We start from the raw sequence: 23748 nt of genomic DNA, 5'->3' as shown, positions 1-23748 counted from the left end.
ACAAAGGTACAGCATTGTACACATGGGTGTGTGGCTGTCCTCAGTACTGCAGCTCAGCCCTTTCAAGTGCACAGCGTTGAGCTGCAGTAGCAATTTATAAAGGGGTCCTTCACTTTTGCCAATCCCTACTTGTTCGAAGGGTCCCATGAAGATCACAAAGTGTCCTCCTGCTGGAATCCTCAGTAATCTAGAGAGGAGCGTTTTTGAATGTTTTTGAAAAATTCCATTTGTGTATGAGAGAGACTAGTACGCTACTTTGGTTTTCTGGGAAATATATATGCTTTGTCTTGGGGTACTCTTTCTCATTACGGAGACCACCTAATATGCGTTGTACATGTGTGGAGTATGGTAGGCCAAGCAATGCCCTTCTGGGTTTCTTGGAAAGATATTCAAATTAGATTTCCTAAGCCCATCTGATGCCAGCCGATGTAAGATGTGCTAATTTTCATATATTTTTCCCCAGAAACTCACAGGAGGGTAGTCTGGCATACAATACTCCTCATGCATGCTCGGTGCACTCCATAATGGAGAAATAGTACCCCAACCAAGGCCTCTCAGGCAGCCAAGAAAATTTTCTTTACTCGGTTTTGTTAAATGGTAGATACCCAGAAAGAGCCGGATTCCTATATGAGACAGTTTTCCTTTCCTTTTGGAAAGGAGACTAGCTTGCATGTCTCATTTTTCGATAAGCATTATGTAGGGACACAAGCACAGTAATAGATAAAAAATCTTGGTATGAAAAAGCACTGATCGAACAGTTTGAGGCTACCACAGGGAAAAATCTTATTATTAAAAAGCAGTGATTGAACAGTTTGAGGCTACCACAGGGAAAAATCTTATTATTAAAAAGCAGTGATTGAACAGTTTGAGGCTACCACTGTGGGAAAACGTATTATGAAAAAGCACTGATCAAAGGAGTTTGAGGCTACCACTAAAAACTCAGAGTAGCATACTAGTCTCTCTCTCTCTCTCTCTCTCTCTCTCTCTCTCTCAAAATTCAGATTTGTTAGAATCCAAACTTTTTGGGACAAATTCTGAACTGGTAGAATTGATTTGTTCTTCCTTACAGCGATCAGCTGTAATCTATGAGAGTGAGTGTTCAGTTTTGCTGTAGTGCCTCTACAGGAGAAATGAAGCATTACACGGTGTCCTTTCCTTCGAATTGGTTGGATGTGTAACTTCCTCTTCTGTTTTTTCTCTGTGTCATCAGAGCATGGCACTCGAGAATGGAGAAGGCAGCCATGATGGACTAGGGAGTCCTGGAATATATATGAAAATTCAGGACTGTCCTGCTGGATCGGGGGTGGGCAGATTTTCTGCATTTTTTCAATACACTGTATATAATATAGTCAATTTCATTCTGGTGACAGAAATTGTAGTTTAGATGTCCACCGGTGTCCTGTGGACCATACCCCATAAAGGGCAGGGTTTATGTTCATTTGCATTAAAATGGCCATTTCTGGTTGGAAAGAGAAGGGATTTAAAGGGATTGTCCTGTTCAGAAAACCCATTGTGATACATCCTATTAGGAAGCTCTGAGAAGGGGTGTCATATTGAGGATCCTCATCTCTTGGCCAGAGCGTAGAGTAGCTACAAAGGGCGTCTCTTTCTCTGGAGGACCTGTCCTGATTGATGTGAATGGACACTGTGTAATGCTTCATCTCTCCTGTGGTGGTGCTGCAGAGAAGTTGAACACTTGCTGCAAGCTTTTCCCACTGATCACAGCCGATCGCTGTGTGATCTACACATTGTCAAGGGACCTTTCTAACAAGTAGGAATTGCCCAAAGCAGAGGAACCTCTAAATGAAGCAGGGTTTTGGGTTTAAACGTGCGGAGGGTCCAGTGTGACATTTACCCCTCTGAGGCTCTTTTGACACTGTAGACTGGAGGTGGGTACAACGGCGCCCCCTATTTCAGACTGAGCAGCAGGTGCCCTAATTTACATCCTGACAACTGAGGCCCCTCTTTACTCTTCATCAGACGACCGGTTGAGCCACTTAGGGGTTAACCATCCAGTTCTGCAGATCAGTTGTAACAGGCTCAGATTATCGCCAAGAATGTCGGATTCTGCTTGTTTGCTTTGACAAATCCTGCACCGTAAATATTCTCCAGCACGCAGGAAGCAGCTCGTCATCCTGAGAGACGCCGCGTAAATGCCCCGCAACCGCTCGATGAGAGAAGCGCCATACGGGCATCCGGGCCTTTTTCTCACACCCATTTACATTCTTTGCTGACTTAGTTTTAACTGTTTCTGGGAAAGCTGGGTGGCAGTCAGTTTGTCTCAGATCTCACAGATTGTCACCCGGCTTTATCAGGAAATGGATTTCGGTGGGAACCGTGCAATATTTAAAGGGGTCGTGCCATAACTGATGTAAAAAAATGAAAATCAGACATCATATATAGAACATGACTAGGACCACTTATGTATGTCACATGGATCCAGAGATCTCCCCATCCAATCGCTCTGCTAGGTATTCTTCAGGCTGGAAACTTAGGGGCATTTCCTTTCTCAGGGGGCACTGCTGAAGTTTCTACGGGGTGTGTCCTTTTTGCTGCAGCTCTTTCCCTATCACAGCTCAAGGTGTATGTTCTTTCTCTCCCCATCAATGCTGAGGGTGCAGTAGAGAACTGCTGCAGCTCTCTATCCTAGCTCATGTCCTTTCTGCTACAGTTCTCTCTCTATAACAGCTCAAGAGAACGTGTACTTTCTGCTGCAGTTCTCTCCCTATAACAGCTCAGGAGAACGTGTACTTTCTGCTGCAGTTCTCTCCCTATAACAGCTCAGGAGAACGTGTACTTTCTGCTGCAGTTCTCTCCCTATAACAGCTCAGGAGAACGTGTAATTTCTGCTGCAGTTCTCTCCCTATAACAGCTCAAGAGGACGTGTACTTCCTGCTGCAGTTCTCTCCCTATAACAGCTTAAGAGGACGTGTACTTTCTGCTGCAGTTCTCTCCCTATAACAGCTCAGGAGAACGTGTACTTTCTGCTGCAGTTCTCTCCCTATAACAGCTCAGGAGAACGTGTAATTTCTGCTGCAGTTCTCTCCCTATAACAGCTCAAGAGAACGTGTAATTTCTGCTGCAGTTCTCTCCCTATAACAGCTCAAGAGGACGTGTACTTCCTGCTGCAGTTCTCTCCCTATAACAGCTTAAGAGGACGTGTACTTTCTGCTGCAGTTCTCTCCCTATAACAGCACAGGAGAACTTGTAATTTCTGCTGCAGTTCTCTCCCTATAACAGCTTAAGAGGACGTGTACTTTCTGCTGCAGTTCTCTCCCTATAACAGCTCAGGAGAACGTGTACTTTCTGCTGCAGTTCTCTCCCTATAACAGCTCAAGAGAATGTGTAATTTCTGCTGCAGTTCTCTCCCTATAACAGCTCAAGAGGACGTGTACTTCCTGCTGCAGTTCTCTCCCTATAACAGCTTAAGAGGACGTGTACTTTCTGCTGCAGTTCTCTCCCTATAACAGCACAGGAGAACTTGTAATTTCTGCTGCAGTTCTCTCCCTATAACAGCTTAAGAGGATGTGTACTTTCTGCTGCAGTTCTCTCCCTATAACAGCTTAAGAGGACGTGTACTTTCTGCTGCAGCTCTCTCCCTATCACAGCTCAAGGGTGTGTGTCCTTTCTGCTGAAGCCCTCTCCCTATCACAGTGTAGGGGGGTGTCCCTACTGCTGAAGGTCACTCCCTCTCACAGCTCAGTGAGAGTCCCCTTTCTGCTACAGTTCTCTCCCTATAACAGCTCCGGGGGTGTGCCCTTTAGGCCGCAGCTCTCTCCCTATCACAGTTCAAGGGACGTCCCCTTTCTGCTGCCGCTCTCTCCCTGTATCATACCTTTAAATTGTAGATATGGCTGTTGCCGGTTGAAGGATGGATCTGAGCATGTGCGACTACCTCAGTACGGGGACGTGAACATTACTATTTAGATTAAACACCAGGGTGCGCCATTATAATAAAGTAAAGAAAATATCTCAAAACCGGAGTATTTTTGTAACAGGAAGTCAATGACAAAAGTAACTAGTTTTCCATGCTGAATTATATTAAAATAACGTTTAATGGTGTCGTAGCCCCTTTAATTTTCGCGGTGGTGGCGCTGCAGGAGAACCGAGCAATTGAAGACAGACCACAGATTAGAGCCGGTCGCTGGTTACTGTTGAAGGGATCGTCCAAATAGGACAAAAATGACAATTACCTCTGTGTAATATCTGTCCTTATACTCCACAGGCGGAAGTCCGGGGCTGGGACCGCAGTCCTCAACAAGCAGAACCTAGAGAAAACCAAGAGACCGTCCTCCGCATCTTACAAGCTGCGCAAGGCTAAATCACTGGTATGTGCCTAACGATAACAGGACGATCAGATTCTCAAACTCATCTTATTTGACATATTAAGGGCTCGTTCACACGAACGTGTGAAGCCTGTGCCCGTATTGCGGACCGCATTTGCGGATCCGCAATACATGGGTACCGTTCCGTGGCCATTCCGCATCACGGATGCAGACCCATTCATTTCAATGGGTCCGCAAATCCGGAGATGCGGAACGGAACCATGGAACGGAACACTACAGAAGCACTATGGAGTGTTTTCTGAGGTTCTGTTCCGTGCTTCCGCACCGCAAAAAGATAGAGCTTGCTCTATCTTTTTGCGGAACGGAGGGATTGCGTACCCATTCAAGTGAACAAGCCCTAAAACTGTGTATTTTCTGATGATCAAGCATAACTGCCTGGTGGGGTTAATCCTGCCGATTAAAGGGATTGTCCGGGCTTTTACTATTAATCAATACATCTCTTTATCAATATCACCACCGCAAAGACCATAGACAGCAGCAGCGGACAGGAAGAGAGAAGGGAGACGGCACGTGCGCATTGTGTGCACCGTCTCCTCAAACAGCTGATCGGCGGGAGTGCCAGGTGTTGGTCTCCCACCAATCTGATATTGATGACCTATCCTGAAGATAGGTCATCAGTAGTAAAAGCCCAGACAACCCCTTTAGGCCTCATGCACACGACCGTTGTGTGCACCCGTGGCCGTTGTTCCGTTTTCCGTGATTTTCTGCGGACCCATTGACTTTCAATGGGTCAGTTGAAAACTCGGAAAATGCACCGTTTGTCATCCGCCTCCGTGATCCGTGTATCCTGTCCGTCCTAAAGATAGGACCTGTCCTATTTTTTTGTCGGACAACGGTTCACGGACCCATTCAAGTCAATGGGTCCGTGAAAAAACACGGATGCACACAAGATTGGCATCCGTGTCCGTGATCCGTGTCCGTAGGCTACTTTCATACAGACGGATCCGAAGATCCGTGTGCATAAAAGCTTTTTCAGAGCTTCGTGAAAACTCAAATCCGACAGTATATTCTAACATAGAGGGGACACTTCTAGTTAGAATATACTACGAACTGTGTACATGACTGCCCCCTGCTGCCTGGCAGCACCCGATCTCTTACAGGGGGCTGTGATCCGGGGGCTGTGATCCGCACAATTAACCCCTCAGGTGCTGCACCTGAAGGGGTTAATTGTGCGTATCATAGCCCCCTGTATGAGATCAGGGGCTGCCAGGCAGCAGGGGGCAGACCCCCCTCCCTAACCAGTTTTAATTTCATTGGTGGCCAGTGCGGCCTCCCCCCGGCCCCCCCTCCCTCTATTGTATTAATATCATTGGTGGCCAGTGCGGACCCCCCCGGACCCCCCTCCCTCCCTTTATTGTATTATCATTGGTAGCCAGTGTGCGGCCCCCCTGGCCCCCCCTCCCTCCCTTTATTGTATTATCATTGGAGGCCAGTGTGCGGCCCCTCCTGGCCCCCCCTCCCTCCCTCTATTGTATTATCATTGGTGGCCAGTGTGCGCCCCCCCGGCCCCCCCTCTATTGTATTAATATCATTGGTGGCCAGTGTGCGGCCCCCCTCCCCCGATCATTGGTGGCATGGGAGAGTTCCGATCGGAGTCCCAGTTTAATCGCTGGGGCTCCGATCGGTAACCATGGCAACCAGGACGCTACTGCAGTCCTGGTTGCCATGGTTACTTAGCAATATTAGAAACATCATACTTACCTGCTGCGCTGTCTGTGACCGGCCGGGAGCTCCTCCTACTGGTAAGTGACAGATCATTAAGCAATGCGCCGCACAGACCTGTCACTTACCAGTAGGAGGAGCTCCCGGCCGGTCACAGACAGCGCAGCAATGATAATACAATAGAGGGAGGGAGGGGGGGCCGGGGGGGGGGGGGCACACTGGCTACCAATGATAATACAATAGAGGGGGGGCCGCACACTGGCCACCAATGATAATACAAAAAGAGGGAGGGAGGGGGGGGCCGCACACTGGCCACCAATGATATTCAAACTGGGGAGGGAGGGGGGTCTGCCCCCTGCTGCCTGGCAGCCCCTGATCTCTTACAGGGGGCTATGATACTCACAATTAACCCCTTCAGGTGCAGCACCTGAGGGGTTAATTGTGCGGATCACAGCCCCCTGTAAGAGATCGGGTGCTGCCAGGCAGCAGGGGGCAGTCATGTTCACAGTTCTTTTAGTATATTCTAACCTAAAGCGTCCCCATCACTATGGGAACGCCTCTGTGTTAGAATATACTGTCGGATATGAGTTTCACGATCTAACTCAAATCCGATGGTATATTCTAACATAGAGGCGTTCCCATGGTGATGGGGACGCTTCAAGTTAAAATATACCATCGGATTGGAGAAAACTCCGATCCTATGGTATATTACCTCCTGACTTTACATTGAAAGTCAATGGGGGACGGATCCGTTTGCAATTGCACCATATTGTGTCAACGTCAAACGGATCCGTCCACATTGACTTGCATTGTAATTCAGGACGGATCAGTTTGGCTCCGCACGGCCAGGCGGACACCAAAACGACTTTTTTTTCATGTCCGTGGATCCTCCAAAAATCAAGGAAGACCCACGGACGAAAAAACGGTCACGGATCACGGAACGACGGAACCCCGTTTTGCGGACCGTGAAAAAATACTGTCGTGTGCATGAGGCCTTAAATTGATACCTGTCTTGTCAACATCGATTGTGGCGTTTCCCAAGAAGAAATACTTTTATTATTTATGCAAGTTAGTTTTTTGGTGACAACTCTGACAGATCAGGCCCCGCCCTCATTTGCATAATGTATAAAAGTATTTTTCTGTTGATCGCGCCGTGACTGATTTTCACATGACAGGTGTCATTTATGATTGGCAGGATCAACCCTAACAGGCAGTATACCTGGTTTAATAGGGTTGATCCTGCTCACAGGTGCAAGGTCTGGCACTCCAGTTGTTCCGAAACTACAACTCCTTGAGTGCTCCGTTCACTTCTGTGGGCAGGCAAGAAAATGTGCATGCTGAGAGTTGTAGTTTCACAGCAGCTGGAGTGCCGAAGGTTTGTGACCTCTGCTTTAAATGGATTTTCTGGGATTTAAATATTGATCAATTGTTCTCTGGATAGGTCATCAATATCTAATCATTTGGGGGTCCGACTCCCGGCCCGAGGACCAAGTGCTCTTGCCGCTTCCTCGGCCTGTGACGTAACGCCCATCAGTCACGTACGCCCTGTGCAGCAGTGAATGGGGCTGAGCTGCAATACCAAGCACAGCCACTTTACAATGTGTGGCGCTGTGCTCTGTATACTATTAAGAGAGGGCAACATTCATCCGATCGCTGTGGGTGGCAGGAGTCGGACCCCCACTGATCAGATGTTGATGACTTAAAGTGCATCTGTCAGCAGATTTGTAGTTGCCATTACACCTAGAGGCTCCGCTCTCTCTGCACTTTGACTGACAGGGTCAGATAGTGAAAACATCATCACACCTGGCCTTGACAAAGTGCAGAGGACGCGGTAGTTACAGAAAGAGCAGAGCCTCTAAGTGTAATGGCTACGCCCCCGTTGCTCCTAGAGGCTCATTTGCATATAACAGAACCTCACTTTTCTCAGTAATGCGGACACATAGGAACATGGGACCAACACAGACGTCTTCAGCTGCCAAGCGCACATGTAACAGGTCAGACAGCGTCATAGGTACAAAACTGCTGACAGATGCCCTTTATATATCTAATTACACTAAACCCAGGGGACCATAGAGGACTGGGAGAGTGTCCTCTCTGCTTAGGCTACTTTCACACCACACCGTCATGGATCAGCAAAAACGCTTCCGTTCTGACAATACAACCGTTTGCGTTATTTGTAACATAGCCAAGACGGATCCGTCATGAAAGTCAATGGAGGACGGATCCGTTTTCTATTGTGTCCAAGAAAACGGATCCGTCCCCATTGACTTGCCGTACGTTGTGTGCCAGTACGGATCCGTCTTGGTCCGCACTACATTTTGGTAGGAAAAGCGCTTATTCTGTCGGCGATGGGAAAGCAACCAAACGGAACGGAATGCATTATGGTGCATTCCGTTTCGTTCAGTCCCGTTTTGTCCCTATTGACAATGAATGGGGACAAAACGAAAGCGCCCCCCCCCCCCTCCCGCTATTGAGACCCTATGACGGATTCCAATAGCGGAAAGGGAAAGCGCAAGTGTGAAAGTAGCCTTACTATGGTGCTGTCCCCTCGCTCTGGGTCTATGTGATGTCCTAGTTTTCTCGCAGGTTTGGGCTACATGCACGCGAACGTATTTTGTTTCCGTGTCTGTTCCGTTTTTTTTGCGGATAGGATGCGGACCTATTCATTTCAATGACTGTGTGCTATCTGCATCAGTATGCCCGTTCCGTAGCCCCGCAAAAAAAATAAAACATGTCCTATTCTTGTCCGTTTTAGGCATTGTTACAATGGATCCGCCAAAAAAAAAGGATGGCATACGGATGGCATCCGTTTTTTTTGCAGACTGCAAAACACATACGGTCGTGTGCATGTAGCCTTATCCTGTGTGTTTTCCTGTCCGTAGCCGTGCAGATCTCTCCCGGGACGCTCCTCTTACAACCGCCAGGTACTGCTCATGGATGGCGGTGTTTGCTCTCACATTCCTCGCTCACACATTGTGGGTGTGACCTCACACCTGGGCCTCTTCAGTCATCGCCTGTCACTGCTGCGGTCACGGTTAGACACCTCTGGATCCAGCGATCGCCTTTACATCAAAGCTTCACCTGCAAATATGGCATGAGGGGAAGCCATGTGGGGTTCATGTTACATCTGTGTGATCGCAGCTTCCAGCTATTCACTACACGTATGATCACCTCATCCATCACTAGTGCCGTGTGTCAGCCGCATGAGTCCGGGGGCGTGGGGGGAAGATGTTAGATCTGCACACGGCCACGGTATCCGCCGTCTGCACCAGTTAGCATCCGCTATACCTGACATGGCTAGTATACATTTTCTGTAAAGAAAAAAAACCTAAAAACTTCCATTCACTGACAGCTAGCAGTGATTGCAAAGTTCTGGGGAAATTAATGAATGGACCCAAAAATCCGGGATGAATAGGACCCGATTGGCTTTCTCCCCTTTGAGAACACAGGTATGCTCGGCTGATCACAGGGGTGACTGTGGGTAACCTTTCAGAACACAGGCATGCTCGGCCGATCGCTGGGGTGACTATGGGTAACCTTTCAGAACACACGCATGCTCGGCTGATTGCTGGGGGTGACTGTGGGTAACCTTTCTGAACACAGGCATGCTCGGCAGATCGCTGGGGTGACTATGGGTAACCTTTGAGAACACACGTATGCTCGGTCGATGGCAGGGGTGACTATGGGTAACCTTACAGAACACATGCATGCTCGGCTGATTGCTGGGGGTCACTGTGGGTAATCTTTCAGAACACAGGCATGCTTGGCAGATCGCTGGGGTGACTATGGGTAACCTTTCAGAACACAGGCATGCTCGGCCGATCGCAGGGGTCACTGTGGGTGACCTTTTAGAACACAGGCATGCTTGGCAGATCGCTGGGGGTCACTATGAGTAACTTTACAGAACACAGGCATGCTCGGCAGATCGCTGGGGTGACAATGGGTAACCTTTCAGAACACAGGCATGCTCGGCCGATCGCAGGGGTCACTGTGGGTGACCTTTTAGAACACAGGCATGCTCGGCCGATCGCTGGGGTGACTATGGGTAACCTTTCAGAACACAGGCATGCTTGGCAGATCGCTGGGGTGACAATGGGTAACCTTTCAGAACACAGGCATGCTCGGCTGATCGCAGGGGTGACTATGGGTAACCTTTTAGAACACAGGCATGCTCGGCTGATTGCTGGGGGTCACTATGGGTAACCTTTGAGAACACAAGTATGCTCGGCCAATCGCAGGGGTGACTATGGGTAACCTTTCAGAACACAAGCATGCTCGGCTGATCGCTGGGGGCCACTATGGGTAACCTTTTAGAAAACAGGCATGCTCGGCTGATCGCAGGGGTGACTGTGGGTAACCTTTCTGAACACCCGCATGCTCAGCTGATTGCTGGGGGTCACTGTGGGTAACTTTATACAATACAGACATGCTTGGCTGATCGCTGGGGTGACTATGGGTAACCTTTCAGAACACAGGCATGCTCGGCTGATTGCTGGGGGTCACTATGGGTAACCTTTGAGAACACAGGTATGCTCGGCTGATCACAGGGGTGACTGTGGGTAACCTTTCAGAACACACGCATGCTCGGCTGATTGCTGGGGGTGACTGTGGGTAACCTTTCTGAACACAGGCATGCTCGGCAGATCGCTGGGGTGACTATGGGTAACCTTTGAGAACACAGGTATGCTCGGTCGATCGCAGGGGTGACTATGGGTAACCTTACAGAACACATGCATGCTCGGCTGATCGCTGGGGGTCACTATGGGTAACCTTTGAGAACACAGGTATGCTCGGTCGATCGCAGGGGTGACTATGGGTAACCTTACAGAACACATGCATGCTCGGCTGATTGCTGGGGGTCACTGTGGGTAACCTTTCAGAACACAGGCATGCTTGGCAGATCGCTGGGGTGACTATGGGTAACCTTTCAGAACACAGGCATGCTCGGCCGATCGCAGGGGTCACTGTGGGTGACCTTTTAGAACACAGGCATGCTTGGCAGATCGCTGGGGGTCACTATGAGTAACTTTACAGAACACAGGCATGCTCGGCAGATCGCTGGGGTGACAATGGGTAACCTTTCAGAACACAGGCATGCTCGGCCGATCGCAGGGGTCACTGTGGGTGACCTTTTAGAACACAGGCATGCTCGGCCGATCGCTGGGGTGACTATGGGTAACCTTTCAGAACACAGGCATGCTTGGCAGATCGCTGGGGTGACAATGGGTAACCTTTCAGAACACAGGCATGCTCAGCTGATCGCAGGGGTGACTATGGGTAACCTTTTAGAACACAGGCATGCTCGGCTGATTGCTGGGGGTCACTATGGGTAACCTTTGAGAACACAAGTATGCTCGGCCAATCGCAGGGGTGACTATGGGTAACCTTTGAGAACACAAGTATGCTCGGCCAATCGCAGGGGTGACTATGGGTAACCTTTCAGAACACAAGCATGCTCGGCTGATCGCTGGGGGTCACTATGGGTAACCTTTTAGAAAACAGGCATGCTCGGCTGATCGCTGGGGTGACAATGGGTAACCTTTCAGAACACAGGCATGCTCGGCCGATCGCAGGGGTCACTGTGGGTGACCTTTTAGAACACAGGCATGCTCTGCTGATCGCTGGGGTGACTATGGGTAACCTTTCAGAACACAGGCATGCTTGGCAGATCGCTGGGGTGACAATGGGTAACCTTTCAGAACACAGGCATGCTCAGCTGATCGCTGGGGGTCACTGTGGGTAACCTTTCAGAACACAGGCATGCGTGGCTGATCGCTGGGGTGACAATGGGTAACCTTTCAGAACACAGGCATGCTCGGCTGATTGCTGGGGGTCACTGTGGGTAACCTTTTAGAACACAGGCATGCTCGGCTGATCGCTGGGGGTGACTGTGGGTAACCTTTTAGAACACAGGCATGCTCGGCAGATCGCTGGGGTGACTATGGGTAACCTTTCAGAACACAGGCATGCTCGGCTGATTGCTGGGGGTCACTGTGGGTAACCTTCTAGAACACAGGCATGCTCGGCTGATTGCTGGGGGTGACTGTGGGTAACCTTTTAGAACACAGGCATGCTTGGCAGATCGCTGGGGTGACTATGGGTAACCTTTCAGAACACAGGCATGCTCGGCCGATCGCAGGGGTCACTGTGGGTAACCTTTTGGAACACAGGCATGCTCGGCTAATGGCTGGGGGTGACTGTGGGTAACCTTTCAGAACACAGGCATGCTCGGCTGATTGCTGGGGGTCACTATGGGTAACCTTTGAGAACACAAGTATGCTCGGCCAATCGCAGGGGTGACTATGGGTAACCTTTGAGAACACAAGTATGCTCGGCCAATCGCAGGGGTGACTATGGGTAACCTTTCAGAACACAAGCATGCTCGGCTGATCGCTGGGGGTCACTATGGGTAACCTTTTAGAAAACAGGCATGCTCGGCTGATCGCAGGGGTGACTGTGGGTAACCTTTCTGAACACAGGCATGCTCAGCTGATCGCTGGGGGTCACTGTGGGTAACTTTATACAATACAGACATGCTTGGCTGATCGCTGGGGTGACTATGGGTAACCTTTCAGAACACAGGCATGCTCAGCTGATCGCTGGGGGTCACTGTGGGTAACCTTTCAGAACACAGGCATGCTTGGCTGATCGCTGGGGTGACAATGGGTAACCTTTCAGAACACAGGCATGCTCGGCTGATTGCTGGGGGTCACTGTGGGTAACCTTTTAGAACACAGGCATGCTCGGCTGATCGCTGGGGGTGACTGTGGGTAACCTTTTAGAACACAGGCATGCTCGGCAGATCGCTGGGGTGACTATGGGTAACCTTTCAGAACACAGGCATGCTCGGCTGATTGCTGGGGGTCACTGTGGGTAACCTTTTAGAACACAGGCATGCTCGGCTGATTGCTGGGGGTGACTGTGGGTAACCTTTTAGAACACAGGCATGCTTGGCAGATCGCTGGGGTGACTATGGGTAACCTTTCAGAACACAGGCATGCTCGGCCGATCGCAGGGGTCACTGTGGGTAACCTTTTGGAACACAGGCATGCTCGGCTAATGGCTGGGGGTGACTGTGGGTAACCTTTCAGAACACAGGCATGCTCGGCCTATCGCAGGGGTGACCGTGGGTAACCTTTTAGAACACAGGCATGCTCAGCTGATCGCTGGGGGTGACTGTGGGTAACCTTTCAGAACACAAGCATGCCTGGCTGATCGCTGGGGGTGACTGTGGGTAACCTTTCAGAACACAGGCATGCTCGGCAGATCGCTGGGGTGACTATGGGTAACCTTTCAGAACACAGGCATGCTCGGCTGATTGCTGGGGGTCACTGTGGGTAACCTTTTAGAACACAGGCATGCTCGGCTGATTGCTGGGGGTGACTGTGGGTAACCTTTTAGAACACAGGCATGCTTGGCAGATCGCTGGGGTGACTATGGGTAACCTTTCAGAACACAGGCATGCTCGGCCGATCGCAGGTGTCACTGTGGGTAACCTTTTGGAACACAGGCATGCTCGGCTAATGGCTGGGGGTGACTGTGGGTAACCTTTCAGAACACAGGCATGCTCGGCCTATCGCAGGGGTGACTGTGGGTAACCTTTTAGAACACAGGCATGCTCAGCTGATCGCTGGGGGTGACTGTGGGTAACCTTTCAGAACACAGGCATGCTCGGCTGATCGCTGGGGGTGACTGTGGGTAACCTTTCAGAACACAGGCATGCTCGGCTGATCGCTGGGGGTGACTGCGGGTAACCTTTCAGAACACATGCATGCTCGGCCTATCGCAGGGGTGACTATAGTTAACCTTTCAGAACACAGGCATGCTCAGCTGATCACTGGGGGTGACTGTGGGTAACCTTTCAGAACACAGGCATGCTCGGCCTATCGCAGGGGTGACTGTGGGTAACCTTTCAGAACACAGGCATGCTTGGCAGATCGCTGGGGTGACTATGGGTAACCTTTCAGAACACAGGCATGCTCGGCTGATCGCTGGGGGTGACTGTGGGTAACGTTTTAGAACACAGGCATGCTCGGCCGATCCCAGGGGTCACTGTGGGTAACCTTTTAGAACACACGCATGCTCGGCTGATCGCTGGGGGTGACTGTGGGTAACCTTTCAGAACACAGGCATGCTCGGCTGATCGCTGGGGGTGACTGTGGGTAACCTTTCAGAACACAGGCATGCCTGGCTGATCGCTGGGGGTGACTGTGGGTAACCTTTCAGAACACAGGCATGCTCGGCTGATCGCTGGGGGTGACTGTGGGTAACCTTTTAGAACACAGGCATGCTCGGCAGATCGCTGGGGTGACTATGGGTAATCTTTCAGAACACAGGCATGCTCGGCTGATTGCTGGGGGTCACTGTGGGTAACCTTTTAGAACACAGGCATGCTCGGCTGATTGCTGGGGGTGACTGTGGGTAACCTTTTAGAACACAGGCATGCTTGGCAGATCGCTGGGGTGACTATGGGTAACCTTTCAGAACACAGGCATGCTCGGCCGATCACAGGGGTCACTGTGGGTAACCTTTTGGAACACAGGCATGCTCGGCTAATGGCTGGGGGTGACTGTGGGTAACCTTTCAGAACACAGGCATGCTCGGCCTATCGCAGGGGTGACTGTGGGTAACCTTTTAGAACACAGGCATGCTCAGCTGATCGCTGGGGGTGACTGTGGGTAACCTTTCAGAACACAGGCATGCTCGGCTGATCGCTGGGGGTGACTGTGGGTAACCTTTCAGAACACAGGCATGCTCGGCTGATCGCTGGGGGTGACTGCGGGTAACCTTTCAGAACACATGCATGCTCGGCCTATCGCAGGGGTGGCTATGGTTAACCTTTCAGAACACAGGCATGCTCAGCTGATCACTGGGGGTGACTGTGGGTAACCTTTCAGAACACAGGCATGCTCAGCTGATCGCTGGGGGTGACTGTGGGTAACGTTTTAGAACACAGGCATGCTTGGCAGATCGCTGGGGTGACTATGGGTAACCTTTCAGAACACAGGCATGCTCGGCTGATCGCTGGGGGTGACTGTGGGTAACGTTTTAGAACACAGGCATGCTCGGCCGATCCCAGGGGTCACTGTGGGTAACCTTTTAGAACACACGCATGCTCGGCTGATCGCTGGGGGTGACTGTGGGTAACCTTTCAGAACACAGGCATGCTCGGCTGATCGCTGGGGTGACTATGGGTAACCTTTCTGAACACAGGCATGCTTGGCTGATTGCTGGGGGTGACTGTGGGTAACCTTTCAGAACACAGGCATGCTCGGCTGATGGGCTAAGACCCTCAGCGATCACTTGGAATCTGTGGAGGAATCTTGCAGCAAGTTTCAATTTCTCTACAGCTCCACCACAGGAGAAATGAGGCATTACACAGCACCATGGAAATCAACGCGTTGTCGACGAGAGGCGCCCTTTTTAGCCGTACTGATAATAGATGAGAATCCTAAAGGGGAACCCCTCTATCTCCTTTAACCATTGTGTAATGGGTAACGCTCTTTGTGTTTCACCATTTTTAAGATCTCTGCTTCCTGTCTGTGAATGGCAGGATCCTTGATTACATTCAGGGAGTAGAAAACACTTCTTACCTAAGCCCTGCTCACACAGCTGCAGTTTGTTACAGTGTATCAGTCTATGGAACCCTACACAAGACTGGATACAATTGTAACGAACCCTCAGCAATGAGCGGTGTTGGGCTTTATATGGATATGTTAGATCCACGTCCCCTTGTAGGGTGGTGGATGGTTCCAAAAACCAGATGTGCAGGTTCATTGTGCTGTGTTCCCATAGATGTCGATTTCGGCTGAATTTGGAAACCTAGGCAAGCCCCCCGGCAGACCGAGCTGGGCCGCCCACCAGTCTGGAGAATACCCAGTGAACAAGACGACTGCTAAGAGCCTGGCGCAGAGTACAGAGTGGAACGCTGGCATACGCCCTGCGCCCGTACGATCCGGGGTCCCCACACTGTCTGAGAAGGGAAGGAAAGCCTGCACCCGGACATCCAGGAGCCCCCCAAGTACGTACCCCCGCCTGACGTATAGCGGTCTTTAGGATAAGTGCTTGCATCGCCCCCTCCTGTCCTGTTCCATTCCCACCTGGGTGACCATATGGCGGCCAGCACAGCTCCCACAGGGCATTCAACCAAGCTTTCCTGGACACCCAAGTATTATGTAGCATTGTATGGTGGTATTATTTGTGAAATGGATTATATAGCGGTATTATTAAAGCTCTTTAAGGGGGAATATTTGAATACTGCATATTATATGGGAGGATGGGGTATGTACCGTAATTGGCAGTATTATCTTGGCACTCTATGGTGGTATTAAGTGAGCTCTTTGGGGGATATTAGTTGGACACTGTATATTATTTGGACAGTATATGGTGGTATTATATGAGCTCTTTAGATGAGAATTAGTTGGGCACTTTATATTACTTGGGCGCTATGTGGTGGTATTATATAAGCTCTTTAGACGAGTATTAGCTGGACACTGTGTATGCCAGCCATACCAACCCCATGTAATAATGCCAGCCATACCAGCCCCATGTAATAATGCCAGCCATACCAGCCCCATGTAATAATGCCAGCCATACCAACCCCATGTAATAATGCCAGCCATACCAACCCCATGTAATAATGCCAGCCATACCAACCCCATGTAATAATGCCAGCCATACCAGCCCCATGTAATAATGCCAGCCATACCAACCCCATGTAATAATGCCAGCCATACCAACCCCATGTAATAATGCCAGCCATACCAACCTCATGTAATAATGCCAGCCATACCAACCCCATGTAATAATGCCAGCCATACCAACCCCATGTAATAATGCCAGCCATACCAACCCCATGTAATAATGCCAGCCATACCAACCCCATGTAATAATGGCAGCCATACAAACCCCATGTAATAATGCCAGCCATACCAACCCCATGTAATAATGCCAGCCATACCAACCCCATGTAATAATGCCAGCCATACCAGCCCCATGTAATAATGCCAGCCATACCAACCTGATATAATAATGCCAGCCATACCAACCCCATGTAATAATGCCAGCCATACCAACCCCATGTAATAATGCCAGCCATACCAACCCCATGTAATAATGCCAGCCATACCAGCCCCATGTAATAATGCCAGCCATACCAACCTAATGTAATAATGCCAGCCATACCAACCCCATGTAATAATGCCAGCCATACCAACCCCATGTAATAATGCCAGCCATACCAACCCCATGTAATAATGCCAGCCATACCAGCCCCATGTAATAATGCCAGCCATACCAACCCCATGTAATAATGCCAGCCATACCAGCCCCATGTAATAATGCCAGCCATACTAACCCCATGTAATAATGCCAGCCATACCAACCCCATGTAATAATGCCTGCCATACCAACCCCATGTAATAATGCCAGCCATACCAGCCTCATGTAATAATGCCAGCCATACCAACCTAATGTAATAATGCCAGCCATACCAACCCCATGTAATAATGCCAGCCATACCAACCCCATGTAATAATGCCAGCCATACCAACCCCATGTAATAATGCCAGCCATACAAACCCCATGTAATAATGCCAGCCATACTAGCCCCATGTAATAATGCCAGCCATACCAACCTCATGTAATAATGCCAGCCATACCAGCCCCATGTAATAATGCCAGCCATACCAACCTGATATAATAATGCCAGCCATACCAACCCCATGTAATAATGCCAGCCATACCAACCCCATGTAATAATGCCAGCCATACCAACCCCATGTAATAATGCCAGCCATACCAGCCCCATGTAATAATGCCAGCCATACCAACCTGATATAATAATGCCAGCCATACCAACCCCATGTAATAATGCCAGCCATACCAACCCCATGTAATAATGCCAGCCATACCAACCCCATGTAATAATGCCAGCCATACCAGCCCCATGTAATAATGCCAGCCATACCAACCTAATGTAATAATGCCAGCCATACCAACCCCATGTAATAATGCCAGCCATACCAACCCTATGTAATAATGCCAGCCATACCAACCCCATGTAATAATGCCAGCCATACCAGCCCCATGTAATAATGCCAGCCATACCAACCCCATGTAATAATGCCAGCCATACCAGCCCCATGTAATAATGCCAGCCATACTAACCCCATGTAATAATGCCAGCCATACCAACCCCATGTAATAATGCCTGCCATACCAACCCCATGTAATAATGCCAGCCATACCAGCCTCATGTAATAATGCCAGCCATACCAACCTAATGTAATAATGCCAGCCATACCAACCTAATGTAATAATGCCAGCCATACCAACCCCATGTAATAATGCCAGCCATACCAACCCCATGTAATAATGCCAGCCATACCAACCCCATGTAATAATGCCAGCCATACAAACCCCATGTAATAATGCCAGCCATACTAGCCCCATGTAATAATGCCAGCCATACCAACCCCATGTAATAATGCCAGCCATACCAGCCCCATGTAATAATGCCAGCCATACCAACCTGATATAATAATGCCAGCCATACCAACCCCATGTAATAATGCCAGCCATACCAACCCCATGTAATAATGCCAGCCATACCAACCCCATGTAATAATGCCAGCCATACCAGCCCCATGTAATAATGCCAGCCATACCAACCTAATGTAATAATGGCAGCCATACCAACCCCATGTAATAATGCCAGCCATACCAACCCCATGTAATAATGACAGCCATACCAACCCCATGTAATAATGCCAGCCATACCAGCCCCATGTAATAATGCCAGCCATACCAACCCCATGTAATAATGCCAGCCATACCAGCCCCATGTAATAATGCCAGTCATACTAACCCCATGTAATAATGCCAGCCATACCAACCCCATGTAATAATGCCTGCCATACCAACCCCATGTAATAATGCCAGCCATACCAGCCTCATGTAATAATGCCAGCCATACCAACCTAATGTAATAATGCCAGCCATACCAACCCCATGTAATAATGCCAGCCATACCAACCCCATGTAATAATGCCAGCCATACCAACCCCATGTAATAATGGCAGCCATACAAACCCCATGTAATAATGCCAGCCATACCAGCCCCATGTAATAATGCCAGCCATACCAACCCCATGTAATAATGCCAGCCATACCAGCCCCATGTAATAATGCCAGCCATACCAACCTGATATAATAATGCCAGCTATTCTAACCCCATGTAATAATGCCAGCCATACTAACCTCATGTAATAATGCCAGCCATACCAGCCCCATGTAATAATGCCAGCCATACTAACCCCATGTAATAATGCCAGCCATACCAACCCCATGTAATAATGCCAGCCATACCAACCTGATATAATAATGCCAGTCATACTAACCCCATGTAATAATGCCAGTCATACTAACCCGATATAATAATGCCAGCTATACTAACTTCATGTAATAATGCCAGCCATACCAGCCCCATGTAATAATGCCAGCCATACCAACCTGATATAATAATGCCAGTCATACTAACCCCATGTAATAATGCCAGTCATACTAACCCGATATAATAATGCCAGCTATACTAACCCCATGTAATAATGCCAGCCATACCAGCCCCATGTAATAATGCCAGTCATACTAACCCCATGTAATAATGCCAGTCATACTAACCCCATGTAATAATGCCAGCCATACCAACCCCATGTAATAATGCCAGCCATACCAACCCCATGTAATAATGCCAGTCATACTAACCCCATGTAATAATGCCAGCTATACTAACTTCATGTAATAATGCCAGCCATACCAGCCCCATGTAATAATGCCAGCCATACCAACCTGATATAATAATGCCAGTCATACTAACCCCATGTAATAATGCAAGTCATACTAACCCGATATAATAATGCCAGCTATACTAACCCCATGTAATAATGCCAGCCATACCAGCCCCATGTAATAATGCCAGTCATACTAACCCCATGTAATAATGCCAGTCATACTAACCCCATGTAATAATGCCAGCCATACCAACCCCATGTAATAATGCCAGTCATACTAACCCCATGTAATAATGCCAGCCATACCAACCCCATGTAATAATGCCAGCCATACTAACACCATGTAATAATGCCAGCCATACCAGCCCCATGTAATAATGCCAGTCATACTAACCCCATGTAATAATGCCAGTCATACTAACCCGATATAATAATGCCAGCTATACTAACCCCATGTAATAATGCCAGCTATACTAACCCGATATAATAATGCCAGCTATACTAACCCCATGTAATAATGCCAGCCATACCAACCCCATGTAATAATACCAGCCATACCAACCCCATGTAATAATACCAGTCATACTAACCTCATGTAATAATGCCAGTCATACTAACCCCATGTAATAATGCCAGCCATACCAGCCCCATGTAATAATGCCAGTCATACTAACCCCATGTAATAATGCCAGTCATACTAACCCGATATAATAATGCCAGCTATACTAACCCCATGTAATAATGCCAGCTATACTAACCCGATATAATAATGCCAGCTATACTAACCCCATGTAATAATGCCAGCCATACCAGCCCCATGTAATAATGCCAGTCATACTAACCCCATGTAATAATGCCAGTCATACTAACCCCATGTAATAATGCCAGCCATACCAACCCCATGTAATAATGCCAGCCATGCCAACCCCATGTAATAATGCCAGCTATACTAACCCCATGTAATAATGCCAGCTATACTAACCCCATGTAATAATGCCAGCCATACCAACCCCATGTAATAATGCCAGCCATACCAACCCCATGTAATAATACCAGCCATACCAACCCCATGTAATAATGCCAGTCATACTAACCCCATGTAATAATGCCAGCCATACCAGCCCCATGTAATAATGCCAGTCATACTAACCCCATGTAATAATGCCAGTCATACTAACCCCATGTAATAATGCCAGCCATACCAGCCCCATGTAATAATGCCAGTCATACTAACCCCATGTAATAATGCCAGTCATACTAACCCCATGTAATAATGCCAGCCATACCAGCCCCATGTAATAATGCCAGCCATACCAGCCCCATGTAATAATGCCAGCCATACCAACCCCATGTAATAATGCCAGCCATACTAACACCATGTAATAATGCCAGCCATACCAACCCCATGTAATAATGCCAGCCATACCAGCCCCATGTAATAATGCCAGCCATACTAACCCCATGTAATAATGCCAGCCATACTAACCCCATGTAATAATGTCACCCTTACTAACCCCATGTAATAATGTCACCCTTACGAGCCATCTTGTACTAGTTCCGGGCAGCCACACTGGATCCCTGTGAGTGCCCTCATTACCACCTTTTCAGGAGCGCTGCTCTAGAGGACTCTGCTCAGTATAATGGCTGCTCCCCATAGTAATGATGATCTCTGTGTCTTCTTTTCAGCTGTGTCCCTCTTTGAGAGTCAGCCCTGGCAGGTGCCCGCCTCAGACCACGGCTCCGACGAGGACTAGGAAGCGCAGACGCCATTAGCACCTGTATGGGACCGACCTGCTCCAAGCACCTGCCGACCAGTCCTGCCCCCTGTAGACAAGGTGCAGCCTCATACATCATCCCCGGCCTCAGATATCATCTCCCCCCAGTCCTTGTGATTTACAACATGATGCCTGGAGGCGGGGGGCTAAGATTGGGCCCTCCGGGGGCAGGTACCTGTACTACACCTGACCTCCTTGATCTCATATTCCTGTGTAACCGGAGGAGGTAATCACATCAGGAAATGTAAGGGTCAAATCTTCTTAAAGGAGCAGATACAAAAGATCAGGAGACAATGGACATTGTGATGTAGATTTCGTTTTTTAATATACAGAAAAATGCAAATTATTATTATTTTTTATTTTTATTTATTTTTTTGTTTTTTTTTTTCATGTAAATTGTGAACATTTATGGAATAATGAAACAAATCTCATCAGTAAAACCGCTTTATGAAAGAAAGCAAACCTGGCGATCAGCTCTCATCTCAGGGAAAGGAAGTGGCGGCCACTGCTGGGGAAATGGAGTATTACATGGCGGTCACATGTTTGACGGCCTGACCACGTCCCGGGCCACCTCGAGGACTCTGATAGTGAGACAGTTCTTCCTATAGATTTAACCCCTTAAATCCCATCATTTCCATAATGTCACATCTCCATACACATAAGATAACCATTGTTTAGCCCACAGCTGTCCTCCCGATAAAGATGGTCACACAAGGGGATGAGGGACTGCCATACACCCCCTGATGCCGCTTATCTCCTGGAACAAAAGACTTGAGACCTGGAGGGACAAGTATCAGCCGGTAATTAGCGGTGACCAGTCAGAATCCGGCTGTTTGTACAGGGGTTTACAAATGGATCAGCTTTCACCAGCGGCCATTTTGCCGCCCTTACACACTAGATACACGCCCTTCCTAGGTCAGGTCACCACCATTGTCCAAATCTCCCTCCACGCACCAGTTGAACCCTCACTCCATTGTGAAGGACAAATATGTAGTTTCAGCAAATACGGCTTATTTTTCCTCAGGGTGCTTGCTGTAGCCATTCCTCATGATCCCTGCTTGCTGTCATTCCATAGGGACCTTCATTGTTGACTCGCAGTGAAAACAACCCTGCACTGGCCACGTGATGGACACACAAGTGCGCAGTACAGATATCAGAGCTATGGACGTAAATAATGCAGGTTTCTATTAAATGGCAGCAAGCAGAGGTCTTGAAACTGTGAGAAATAAATGCAGAGAGTATATTGGTAAATTGTATATTAGATGTATTTGCTGAAACTGGGATAACCTTTTAATGCTTAATGGAAAAGGAAAGGAAAGCTCCCAGATAACTATCAGATCGGTGGGGTCCTACCACCAGCAGAATAGTGAGTGCAGCTCTGGAGTATAATACAGGATGTAACTCAGGATCAGTACAGGATAAGTAATGTAATGTATGTACACAGTGACTGCACCAGCAGAATAGTGAGTGCAGCTCTGGAGTATAATACAGGATGTAACTCAGGATCAGTACAGGATAAGTAATGTAATGTATGTACACAGTGACTCCACCAGCAGAATAGTGAGTGCAGCTCTGGAGTATAATACAGGATGTAACTCAGGGTCAGTACAGGATAAGTAATGTATGTACACAGTGACTGCACCAGCAGAATGGTGAGTGCCGCTCTGGAGTATAATACAGGATGTAACTCAGAATCAGTACAGGATAAGTAATATATGTACACAGTGACTCCACCAGCTGAATAGTTAGTGCAGCTCTGGAGTATAAAGCAGGATGTAACTCAGGATCAGTACAGGATAAGTAATGTAATGTATGTACACAGTGACTCCACCAGCAGAACAGTGAGTGCAGCTCTGGGGTATAATACAGAATGTAACTGCATGATTTTTCTAGTCTATGACGTAAAGTCATGGTTTTATTAAAGACACGGAGGCGAGTATTGCTATCCCTTTCTTTACTGTCCACTAATAGCAGCAAAGAATACATTTTACAAAATTAAGAAAGACATGTAACCGTGGTAACAAGGTCCCTCCCCCCTGACAGCCCCCTATAATAGGCAGCTCCTCCTCTGGACATTCCTCTTTCTTTGTGAATCTGACACCAAGGCCGGAACTACGAACTGGAACCACAAATCGAATCCTGAACTGGAACCGTGCAACTGGAGGAAAACCGTCT

General features: G+C 48.5%; 1 protein-coding gene across 3 annotated transcripts in view; it reads left to right on the top strand.

The window, feature by feature from the left end:
• The window catches only part of FBXO16 (F-box protein 16), a 42519-nt gene extending 19563 nt beyond the window's left edge, over positions 1–22956 (top strand). For all 3 annotated transcript variants that reach the window (XM_040430956.1, XM_040430955.1, XM_040430953.1), the window contains 3 exons: positions 4226–4328; positions 15804–16029; positions 21485–22956. In XM_040430956.1, coding sequence (XP_040286890.1) covers positions 4226–4328; positions 15804–16029; positions 21485–21552 — 397 coding nt within the window. In that variant the 3' untranslated portion in view covers positions 21553–22956. The remainder of the gene's footprint in view (positions 1–4225; positions 4329–15803; positions 16030–21484) is intronic.
• Positions 22957–23748: the final 792 nt, after the last annotated feature.

Source organism: Bufo bufo, chromosome 4 (assembly GCF_905171765.1).
Source record: "Bufo bufo chromosome 4, aBufBuf1.1, whole genome shotgun sequence".
NCBI lineage: Eukaryota > Metazoa > Chordata > Amphibia > Anura > Bufonidae > Bufo > Bufo bufo.
The sequence above is the reverse complement of the archived record's forward strand: the minus strand, read 5'-3'. Positions and strand labels throughout refer to the sequence as shown.